The sequence below is a fragment of the Danaus plexippus genome, assembly GCF_018135715.1.
Source record: "Danaus plexippus chromosome 3 unlocalized genomic scaffold, MEX_DaPlex mxdp_34, whole genome shotgun sequence".
Classification (NCBI taxonomy): Eukaryota; Metazoa; Arthropoda; class Insecta; order Lepidoptera; family Nymphalidae; genus Danaus; species Danaus plexippus.
The window spans coordinates 290,545-303,379 of record NW_026869846.1 but is presented as its reverse complement, the minus strand read 5'-3'; the positions used below and the strand labels follow the sequence as shown (position 1 = coordinate 303,379).

Below are 12,835 nucleotides of genomic sequence, written 5' to 3'. Positions count from 1 at the left end.
ACATACATCCATAGAGTGAATAACGTCCTCTTCTGTGAAGTCGGTTAAAGCTAATCCGAACTCGTTTCGATTCAAGGTTCTAGTAGGTCGCTAGTATTTCGCATTCCGTAATGACTTTCAAATCTTCCTTTTTTACATAAACTGTTAACCCGTAGGAAATAAGATCGCGTCAAAACAAGTGCGAAGGAGGCGAGCATGAAAAATTCATAAAGAACAAAGAGGAAGTGCGGGGCAATCGATACCCTCAGCTGATCCCTCCCAATGTCAAGAGCGCGGCCTCCTCCCGCCTCCCCCTGGCTCCCCCCGACTCCTTCCGACTCCCCGCTCACGCACACACTCAGCCTCCTATACAACACATGTAAAGCGATTGCGTAACCATCAGTGTCGGCTTTATTACTCCATAAGGCGAGCTTTCTGTTGCTCTGTCTCGCATTAACCTGTCGAATTAAATAGTTATGCCAACATCCGAATCCGAAACATGTATATATATATACATGTTATAAGCACTCATCTATATATTTTGGTGGAGTGATAATTTTTCATACGCGTACTACACATGTATGTATATGGTTGTTCTATTACAATAGTAATACTTTAACAGCTCGGGCAGATGGTAGAAAGGGTCAAATGTTGCAAAATATGCAATTTCATCTGAGATCAGCCCTTCGACGGCCATGTGGGTGTATTAATCGGTGATTGCTCGACTAATAGAAAGTACCCTTAATATTATTATTAATGGAACTCGATTTATTTAAAGGGTTCATATTTGCCATTGTCCGTCCCTGACAGCTCTGATATATTACGTCACGGTTCATTACGACGTATCACACTCAATACGTACCGTGTGTCGCGCGAAACACTTTCTTTTGTACTCTGTATAATTCAGTTTTACTTATGTAATATAATTTTTGTTTTTACTCGTGGCAACACACATACCAACACACGCTCCTCGATCAGTGTGAAGTGTGCTTAAACGAAATGTGTGTCAGTGGTATCTCCGTCGTCGGTAATCCGATATTGACGGATATTTTACAAATCAAACTTTGTGCAAAAAAGGGAATATATCCCAAATAATGTCGGCGTCACAAAGCGTACGTAACCCTTGCACAGCACCGGGCCCGACGGACCGCAAACATTCTAAAATCCTAACCAAACATTGGATCGCAGATGGTTGCACACATTGCGTGATATTCTATTATCGCTTAGAAGCCTTTATGCAAAATGGGTTCCACTGCACCTTGCGCCGCGGTGCGCTCCGTCATCAACAATCGACACTAATCTGTCACAGGCTCGCTGGTCGCATCTCTCTCGTTATAATCGGTTTCCGGTGATGAATGCCGACACTATGAAATTAGAATGTCATGCGTGGGTGAGAAGCAGTCCGCTCCTATAAACGATGTTTTTGTCATATTCAGCTTTAAATACCGCGAGGCCGCTTTGCTTGTTGTTACCTCGTGTCGGTAGTGGAACAGGTTTCGCGTTCGGTTCTTCGGTATACTGCATCGTTTTGTTTAATTATGATATAATTAGATTAATCTTCCCCGCGCTGTCGCATAATATATTTAAAGAGTGCCCTCAAGATGCCCAACGGCGTGTTTAAATGGCGAGGGGTCCTGGGCAGAAATTACCATAAAAATGGACTTAAGTAGTTAAGGGCAGCACGGTAAGGGTCAACAGATTCCGAATAAACTGGAAATATCTTAAAGCTCCGCGGTTTGATGTTGTCTTTATTTATTGTTAGCTCATTGTTTACTTGTTATATACAACACTTGCATAACATATATGTCTATCACAAAAATGTATGTTTATAGAAATGGGAATATAGATTAAAACTATACGGAGGTGGGAAGGCTTTTTATAATTTTATGAAAGCTATCAGGTCTGCTAAAGTATATACAACGGTGTAAGCATACATTCACACATTTTAATTCCTTACTAAACTGAAAACATCAACCAAATATTATCGTCACAATGGACTATATTAAAAGAAAATAAAACGTGGAAGAACTAAGAAATTAACACTGTCGATATACACTGCATATATATATATATATATATATTAGTGTGCGTGTGTGCGTGTGTGTGTGTAGCATGGGATCAGCGTAATGTGTAACATCTCCACGTGTACGGTCCTCGCCGTTAGTGTAACGTGTTGCGTGCTCTGTACCTACTCCTCACGACCGCATCATTATTCATATGCAAAAAATATTCAAAGTAACCATTCGCAAGGATTATGGTCTAACACCGCTTTTGGCACAAAGGCTATGGACAGCGGTCAGTCTATAAAGATGGTCTGATTAAAAAAGGGTGGGATATCTTTGTCCCGTATTGTGATATTTTACTAATGGGACCGCATTCCTCGCCGGCCGGTAGAGCCGCTCCGGAGGGGTTTGGTTAGCATTATTTATCGATAATTTATTATTATTTTGATACGTGAGATGAAAGGGTCCCACAATGGAAGCGACTCCGGGTTCCTGGCCGTTGGGCGAACCGACGACTGGTCGTGGAACCTGGTAGGAACGGGAAACTTCTTGCTCGCAAGGTTATATCGAACCAGATATTTATAACTTTTATACTTGAAGAACTGTTTCATTTCATAGCCTTCGGTTTACGTCTCGTCAACTCTTAGGATAGTTGAAGATAACTTTACAGGCAGCTTCTCATCGAACCCATTAGTCTGTGTAGTTATTGAAAGGCTTTTATATTCAATTTCATAATCGGTGTCCGACCGGGCACTTCCTGAACTCATTCGGTCACAACAAAACTTGAATTATTTGAGCGGACTATTACGTTTTGTTGATTATACGGTAACACTATACTATTCTCGATTTAAATGGTCAAAAATGGCCAGGGTCCAGTCGGGCCACCTCGCTTCCCGGTTCCCATAGCCATTGTCCAACGCTGAAGGGTTGACAATAGTCACAAAAGGGTGCGGACAGCGCATTGACGCTCGCACCGGTCAAATGGTCACCGCTTACTCAATACCAGTCATAGTTTCAATGAACAAGGAAACGTATGAATATAAAGCTTTCTTTCTTAACTCCTAGTTGCATGATTATATTATTTAAATACCCAACAGCCGTTATTCGTCAACCTTTTTTATTACAAAGGGCTCGGACATGAGAAACTTTTCACTGTCTTCTTATTTCCATATCCGACGCCGCATCCAGCTCGACTTGATATCTAACTGTCTTCAAACGATGCTCCCTGAAATAAATATTTCTTAAATTATACAATCGAAGCACGAACCATATTTTTACATATAAAATAGGTAATTATGCAACGAAAACATACCGAGATGACAATACATTTGTGATGCAAAAAGCAGCCCTTCTACCCCTTGAACTATTCGCTCAAAGAAAGTAAAATCTGCATAATCATACATTAAAATACACAAAATATTTTACATGACAATAGGAAGTGACCGTAGAGAGTATTCCCACGCGTCAGAACAGGTCAGGTGGAAGTGCATTTTAGCGACTTGTAAGGGTTAGGGCTGTGACTGACCGTTGGGAGTTAGCGAGAGACGACGGCCATTAGCGGGGTTGCATGCAAACCATTGTGCAAGATGACCGTTAGAGCAGATTGAACAGTGCGCTCTGTGATTTATATGGTCTGTATGCAAATAAAAAATCTCACCGGTTCCGATGATCCTCCAGCATTCTTAATAATGAAATATACAAAATGCCACGTGACGAGTGTTCGAGCTAAGGCCACACATCACGCTGATGGCGTATTAAATGCAGTGATGCAATCGTTACTTATAAATTTTCCAGTAACAATAAAAATACTATTCATTGTTTAATCTGCGTTCCTTGAACCGCACCATTCTATAATAAATCTCGGTCATAAACGTTTATGATATATCTCTCTCACACATGACCGTCGTTGAGGACACTCTGAATTCTATTCAATGTATATGTTCTATATTACGTGTGTTCGTCCGCAGGCTCCCTCCCTCCGTCTCCGGCGGACAGCGGCGTCTCGGACGTGGAGTCGTCGTCGTCAGGAGCGGGCTCCGCGGAGGAGTTGAAGGCCCGCCTGCAGCCCCCGCAACCCGCGCCCTTCCACACCCCCTTCCTGCCGTTCTACCAGCCCCATCAGATCGCCTCCTCGCTGCAGCATCACGTCGCCACCCACCCCAGGCCGCCCGGTAAGCTGAACAGATAGAAAACACATTCACTACATAACAATAATCCGGGCCTCGAAATTAACTTACAAACCGACCGTCTCCAGCTGATAGGTCCATCTCATTGTTACTCCGAACACATAGCACTCGAACAGAATACTCAATTACAGTAAGGACCGTTCGGAGACGGCTCATAAGAGTCTAGCTACCTCATTACAAGATCTTATTTGTCTTCAAATATACTGTGTACATGATATAGTTCGCTGTGAGTTATCATCGTCGGGACTTCGTTAAAATTAATAATAAATTACGTAACAATTCGGAGTGCCGTGCGACTCTCAGCTGTATAGATAGCGAGAACGTTTATATCAAAAGTTGAAACGAATGTAACAATTAAACAAACAAGACGATCGCAGCCAACAAAAGCGATGAGACAATACGATTAATAGTGTACATAATATGAAAATTAAAAGAACTTCCAACAATGGTGTGCCGGAGAAGGTGACCGGTGAACGAACCACGAGGAAGGTGACCTCAGGGGCCGGGGGTCGGGACACAGACGAACACACGCCGCGGCGGAGGATAGTGTCGCGGAGAAACATTTGTCACAGCATCCTTGGATACGCCTGTACTCCATCCAGCAGCATCGCGAACATACACAACGTAATCAATTACATTGAGCGCGCAAAGGGTCCTTCTTTCATTTACTTAGGGCTGTCTCCTAGTCGATTCGTAGAAGAATATTTCAATGTATAATTTTTAAAATGAAAGTGTTTACGCCAAATGAACTCCATAACAGCCCAAGCTGAGTTTCCGCCGTGATGCTGCAGGAACCCTGGCTGTCGGCCAGTTGGCCTGCACCCACACATCCACACACCCACACACCCTCATCACACTTCTATTACAATTTGTAACATAGCACGTGTTATAATTCTATATGATAACCAAAAACAACTCTTAAAGTAGCTCCTGAATTAAGTCCGATTTAGAATCGTCTGTCAGATGCACCGACCTCGACACCTCGACACCTCGACGTCCGCTTTATATTTTTTCCAGAAGATATCTTCATTATATTAAACTCACGGCTTATGGTCTTGATGCTCATGAAAGTTATAGCTTTCAGATTAAAATAACATACCAGGATAAACATGTACATCCAAATACATTGATATTCTTCTCGAGTTTTATTAAAAATATAAGTGACTCCCAACAGTCGGTCGTATCGAAAGTAAAATTAATTCTGAACGGTCGTAGTATGAAGATGTGTTATTGTGGTCGTCTATATAAAGACACGAACGCATATCACAGAGTAATAATAAGACCTGCCAAAACGATCAGAATAAAAGAAAACGTTCTCGTTGCATGTTTGTTGTTTGTAAAATATAGGGATGCGTCGTGACCAAACAAACAATAAAAGATTTTTTTTACAATTAGTAATTAAACAGTAGCTGTGAGTAAAAAAACATACCTCTATACTATCTCTCAAACGTACCAGTAATTTAGCAGTGAACGTATGACCGGTGGACATCAATAAAAATACATAATATATTTAATTAACAAACATTTTATATGAACAAAAAACGAATACAAAAGACGAGGCGAGGTGCGCATCCCTAGCGGAACCAGTTGGCATAGCGATGCATCGGACGCCTGTCCTTAGCTATTTGACATTGTGCAAGGTCAGTGCTCCTAATATAAAGATGCAGAAACGTTCGTCGCCTTCCGACGCTGAGCTGCGCCTCGCCTGTCGCATGTCGCATGTCGCACGTCGCCCGTCGCATACACTATGCCGGACGCATGACGCACGCATCCGAACAACACTTTCGATTGTTGGCCGCTCTATTATATGCTGATAGCGACGGTGTTTCGATTCTCATAACTTTACATATGTTATACCGCTGCGTTACTCGGCCGCCACACGATCATATGAATCACCCTGAAACTGTTGTCGAAAATAGAGATATAAAAATCCAGTCCCGCTTTACATGACCGTAGATTACACTTAGCTTATTATTGTTGTTTAATACTTTTAGGTTTTCGTCGACTTCTTATTATAAAATGTTATTAATAATTCACGCTGCTCTGACGTTATATGTGTTATTATCTAGGTGTAGTAATAAAGTGGCCGTTGAAATTATATTATATTTAATAACACAATTTGAACGGAAAAGATGACCGTTACAAAATACGATAAATGACGGGAGAGGGACTTCAATGTGTCACGTCCTCTGGACATACATTACATGTTTTATATATATATATATAACACACACACACACATAACTACAGACGATAACACACAACGACCTACATTCATTACGTTATGTGCGTATGTCTGTTTCACAAATTCCTAATGTTCTCATTAACACCCCGGTGACTTTCACTACGTATTGTATAGTAACGATCTATAACAGAGTCGGCTCAAACGAGAGTTAATCCTCGCGATTCCGAAATAAGCGCCTCGGCTCGACGTCGTTCGTTCATCTCGAGAGATTTCGTAAACGGAGCTTATGAAGCAGCTATTGTACTCCTCGTAGTCGTGTGTACATGATGTATAGAGTGACGTGTATGGCGAGCGGCGCGTCGGGTGTTGCAGTGAGAACACACGAATGTCCGATGTTGCAAACCGATTTCGAAACGGCATCGGCACCATTGTCACTGGCGAAACATTCGACCTTCCGACGCCGTGGCCAGCGAACAGCGGACAGCGTCTGTTGAAACACGCTACTCGCTACTCGCGACACGGAACCAGAACTCACCGTCTCACACATGATGACACGTTCCTTAGATCCTATTAGAAGGAGGACTCGCGAGCTGGTACGCGATGACCACTGCTATCACGTGTTTAATCATCAGGTCCCGGCCGGTATTGGCCAACTGGACGAGGAGCTCCGACGAGAGATCAGAACACAGAACATCACGTCCATTGTAATGCGGGCCGCGTGTTGCGTCACCGACCGCTCGTATTGGACAGTATTGTCTCCACCGCCGTGTACACCGTTATACACATGTAACTATTACTCCTTATAAATAATGCGTCGTCTATGGACCCTAAGTTTTGTGATTACAGGTAATCTAACAGCGTATTGCGTGACTCGCTCCAGGCGGGCTCGGCCAGTATCACGATTGTTTTTCTATTTATCATATTGACCCAAATCCATCGTATCGAGGCTGCCATGACAGGTGGAGATTGCACATAAACTAAGACCACGCATGCGCAATATAAAATTACTTATAATTGTGCGCGCGTGTGTGTATATGTGTGTGTGTGTATTCGTGACATATTTGCACAAACGAAATGGAAATTAAAATGGTTGCGTCTATTTTGCAGCGCGGGGTCGCGATAAGGAGTGTGTGTGTGCGTGTGCGTATGTCTGTACGTGTGCGTTTAACTGTGTGTGTGTGTGTGTGTGTGAGCGAGGTGATCGCCCCGTTTCAAGGGCAGTGCAGCTAGCGCGCTCATATTAATAGTCAGTGAGTATTTTCGCCATCGCCGCCACCGCCGGAGGAACGGATCGTTACTATTGACATTCGCAAACTTCCAAATAGAACATACGTTGCAGAGTTACGACACACTTTACACTTTTCCTGTTCATATTATGTACTCGTTTCATATTCAAAAGGTTTAGATTTTTCTGAACCGACACAACATTGTGAATAACGTTTATGTTTTAGACGAGGACGGGTTCTCCACATCGAATCCAATAGGAAAAAATTAGACTAACAATACGACATGGAATTGTAATTTATGATGAGAGTACAATTTATATACATTTTCGCCATTTGTAGTTAATACAATCGGAAAAGGTGACAACGAATAGATCTAAAAGTGTTGTTTCGTAACACTGTTCACTGTTCAGCGACACGTCGTCGGCTAACTCGTCACGGAGGTGTTTATGAAGTGACCTTTATGGATTGAGAATTCCAATAAGCGCCGTCGACATGACTATCAGACAGCAGCGACATCTGTTTGCGGCCGGCGTCCGTTGCGCAAGTCGACCCAGTTGCGTGTCGGCCGCTGCCAAACGCTTCGACTCCTCAACAATTACATATTTGGGTGTCGCAACACTCGTCGCATCCGAGTTGAACGCCCCGCGACCTTGAGCGTTGCGCAGCGAACGAGCGCTGAAAGCGAAAGGAGCGACCGGATCCCGGAATTTAGTACAGTAACGGAACTGAACTGTACACGTTCACACACGGCGACTGGCGTGCACTTCCTGCTGTAAACACCGCTCTCTTGGTGTTCACACTCGACATCTCATCCCTAAAACCGATAGGTATTTCCGTGATGAATGGGGTCATGTGCGTACGTGACCTGAACCTGCTGACGTCAACTATCAACAAACCGCAGTGTACTTACCATGAATCACACCCAGCGAGCCCCGTCTCTAATAGTGTGTCACGTTGGACTGCACGCCTCCAGCGATTCGACGCTCTTAGATCTTACACAACTCACACAACTGGCATCTTCCTTCCGAATCTCTAAATGCAAACGCGCATATCCAAACATGTCCTAAAATAATTATGACTCACAGTGGAGAGATGATATGACTTCACTCCAACTTTTTGTCTACAATGCACTCGAGAAACGTTACTATATTTAAGTTACGTACAACTATTTTTAAACCAGGTCAATGATATCTGACAGTAATAAAATTATTTTAAATTCGATAACTACGTTAAGGACTCAGCCGACATTAGAGAAAGTACCTCGACCTAATTCCTCTCGGACCAATATCCCGGAACTGCTCCACGTCCCGGGGGTTCCTCTTCCCGTCCCGTCCCACATTCGTGCTCCACTGGACTCTTGGCCGTTTTAAAATTATCCGTTCATTCCCGGCGGAGCGCAAGAACGCCCTTTACACTTCGAAGCTCCTCTCTAAATAGAGCCGTAGCCCTTAGAAGTACAGCACACTATCGGGAGGTCAACATAACAACAGATAACGTTCGCGATATATTCATTGAGGTGATCCAGGAACGCTGGTCATGTATAGTAGTATTATGGAGGAGATGTCAGGTTGGTATCCTTGTGCGTGTTCTAACGGGGTCAGTGTTAGAGCGCATAGCGCTGCGTAAATAGACCACCTCCTCCCCGCGACCCCGCGCGTGTCCCTCTCCCCCCACCGACCCTTCACAGTCCTGCACTCTGAGATCATCTCGGGGATATTTAACGTAAGGTTATTAAATTTATGTCAAAGGAAATATAAGACATATTACACTCGATAACCGACATATTACGTTTACATTGCTACTTTAAAAACAATCACCTGTCACGTTACTAAAGAAGTAAACTCAAATGAGAAGTATTACAGACATACTGTATCATATATACATATGAGTGGTCTGAAAGGAGACCAATGTTGGCGCGATGGGTACTCCAGCTGCCAAATACAAATTCCAGCGGATTGAGAAACTTTGTATTAATATATTAAAACTAGAAGTGACTGAGGAGGCCGGGGTTAAACGGAAAACTAGGATCTCTCGACAATTGAAGCGGACTTGAGGAGATTGACAATATTTATAACGTAATAGATCGGTTTTTTAAAGAAAACATTTAAAATAACTTTATATTTCTGTAATATATTATAATAATATCAATATTAAAACAACTTCCGACCGATCGTTGTGATCGTAACGACTTGCTTATTGGAAGCTTATTGTGTTGTGACCAGTTAGAAGTCTATTCAACAAGTAATGTCTTGTTCCATGCTGGTCAGTCGGGGAGGAGTCAGGGTCGAGTTGAGCAATGAGACATCGGATGCCTTGACCATTGCGAGCCGTTCGTACATTTGGGAAACACAGAGATTTTCCTTATAAAAGTGGAAAATAATACCAACACAACTGAGACCGGCAATAAAAGTTACTTCATAAATAAAGTTAGAACCTAACCTTCGTATTGAAATATAAGGTTGTATACTTTATTTTCGTGTAACACGTTCTACTGTAAATATGTGAGGGCGATGGAACAGTTAACGTCTAACTCGGACCCAACGTTGCCTTTGTTCGTAATCATTGTAAAACTCGCAATTCTAAAGCGATTAATAAAACGAATATAAACACGCTATTTACAAACTAGTAAACGAAAACCGCGTCCTCGATGTTCCTAGACCCCGCCGGAAGAACTTCAGCCGGAAATAAATATTAGATGAAGGGAGGACGAAACCTCTCGAGCATCACGCGATCAGAGTCATAAAATAATGTAAGAACTGCCTCGACTACACACTGCCGACTCGAAACATTACAGCATACGGCTCATTAAAAACATTTAAACTGTTTGATTTACATCAATAATTATTTAAATCTATTCGGTGACGATAACTCGTTTTGATTTTGATTTCAAAACGACCGAGGCGATCATTTAGAATATATAAAAAGCGTCGGAGCTCCTCGAACGATTACTTCTCCCAATAGCCAATTCACCAAGCGATTGATCCAAGATGGCGACCCTCAAGGAAGTGTAGGAATTTGCAATGCGTTGGAGGACGCACGAGGGCTGAGAGGCAGCGGGGGGATCGAGTAGGACCGTGGCGGTGGAGGGGAGCGGCGGGAGAGGAGGGGGGGCGAGCAGTGACCTTCGCGCGTTGATGCAATGTCGTCGTGTCATTGACCATGCGCCGCGCAAACAGTTGCAGCTCACAACTCTAAAGCCCCCTCCCCCACCCTCCCGTCACCACCCGACCACCGGCGCCCACACTCCCACACTCCCCCCGCACCACCACCACCACCCTGCCACCGCCGTGAGGATGAAGGCTACCACACCGATAGTTAATTTACTATATACAAATACTCTCATTCAATGCATCCTATTCTACGGAACGGTCATCATGGCGCACCTCATAATTACGACGCGTTCCACATAACATATTATACAATTATGTCTCGGTGCGTTTAAAAATAAAAACAATATTATAATATAAACAAAGCGTCGAGTGATACACTCGTACATAATATAACATTACGTAAACGAGGTTCTCGAACTCTGCGTGTCGTATCACCTTCGCTGCGTCCCAATATACAGTTTGAGGTCGAATATACAATAAACCGGGCTTCGATAAACTCCACGACATCGAGCGGGGGACTTTCGCGACAAACAAATATCAGGCCAGAGATTCGGAAGACGACGGACACAGAAACGGAACGGACTCGGAGAAGACTAGTCATGATAGGACGGCTAACGGTCGCTGTGGACCGGCGAATGAAAGTAACCGCCGTGTCGACCTGACCTTCCATAACACGAGCTCCATACTGTTACCCGACCTCAGTCAACAGCCGGCTCGTGAGGCGGTCACGCTGTTTGCATTTCATAAAAACTATCTTCTGAAGATAGCCTACTGGGTTATCGTCTTATCTGAACACTTCGCTCCTGTACAGACCACTTATCGTTATTTTTATCCCCTAATAATAACCGTATCGTTTAAGACTCTGCTGACGGACGCGTTCTCTTAATAAACTTTCCATCCGTCATTTGCTTGTATGATAATTCTGCAACAAATGTTCGATAACATGAAATAGTTTTCACATTATCGTCGTGATAACGTTCTGTAAGCGGCGAGCGGTCGAGATAATATGTATATGAATAAAACAAAATGCAGCTTCCTATTTAGATAATTTAGTGAGTCAAATGTGTGCGTTCAGAGAATTGTAACATTTAAATAAATTCTGACTTTCAGCTGTGATAAGGCGAGCGTTCAAATCAAATATGCAAGAAGTCACTACGTCCTTTCTATATTATTTTACTCATTACCCGAGTTCGTTCGATGATGAATATTCATGTTGAACCTGACATTAACAAAGATTACCATTGACGGTAAAAGACGTACATATTGAAATAACGCCGGTTAATAGTTGGGGTAGGTTATACATTTGTATGACGTCACGTCATGAAAGTACAGGCAGGACGTTGCAGGAGATCCGCCGACAACACGAGACCGAAGATCATATGTCAGAACATAGATTAGATTAGATTTTGCATGACATTAAATGTGTCCGGAGTACGAAGATAAACTAACTCCTCAGCTCAGGTCAACATTCATGTCAAAACAACACATTGGACGTAATAGTTCCTCTCAAAAAAGGATGACGACTAATTCAATCTTCAAAGTTCGAATGTGTCGCGTTTGTCGTATGTTCTCAGTGTTCGGTCAGATCGATCCCATGACCCCGACACGAACGCGCCCTCTGCTATCTGTTATGTAAGCTCCACGTGCGCCCGCGCAGCCTTCCCTAACGCGACACTAGTTCCCCCGATGAACCCAATGAGCACTCATAAACAAACAAACAAATTTATCGCATCGACTTCTGCGAATACTTCCATCAGTTTCGACGTTCGTTAGTCTTGAAACAATTACATTTCCAATATTTGCTGATCTCGTTCGATAGCGGACGACGTGGTGTTAGCTGATTCAGCTGATTACCGATAACTGGAGCCTTATCGAGCGATACTATAAATAAACAGCAGTTTCCTTATTGTTTTACTTTCTTCGATATAGAGCTATCAGTTTGATCGATGACATAATATAATATTATAACACGGTGTCGGCTCTGCTAATATCTTACGTTCCTAATGAAACAGCGTTAACATTAAAATACGTTATATTTTAAACGAGGAAGCCGCTAAGAGATTACGAAAGAAATTATCAGAGAGTCGGCGAATGTTTGCGCGAATCGAGAATCAATGTCACCTCCATAAAGAAATGGAAAAAAAAA

General features: G+C 43.0%; 1 protein-coding gene across 3 annotated transcripts in view; it reads left to right on the top strand.

Moving 5' to 3' along the window:
- Window positions 1-12,835, top strand: part of LOC116776818 (ecdysone-induced protein 74EF) — a 100,084-nt gene that overhangs the window by 81,323 nt on the left and 5,926 nt on the right. For all 3 annotated transcript variants that reach the window (XM_032670188.2, XM_032670105.2, XM_032670266.2), the window contains one exon: window positions 3,950-4,153. In XM_032670188.2, coding sequence (XP_032526079.2) covers window positions 3,950-4,153 — 204 coding nt within the window. The remainder of the gene's footprint in view (window positions 1-3,949; window positions 4,154-12,835) is intronic.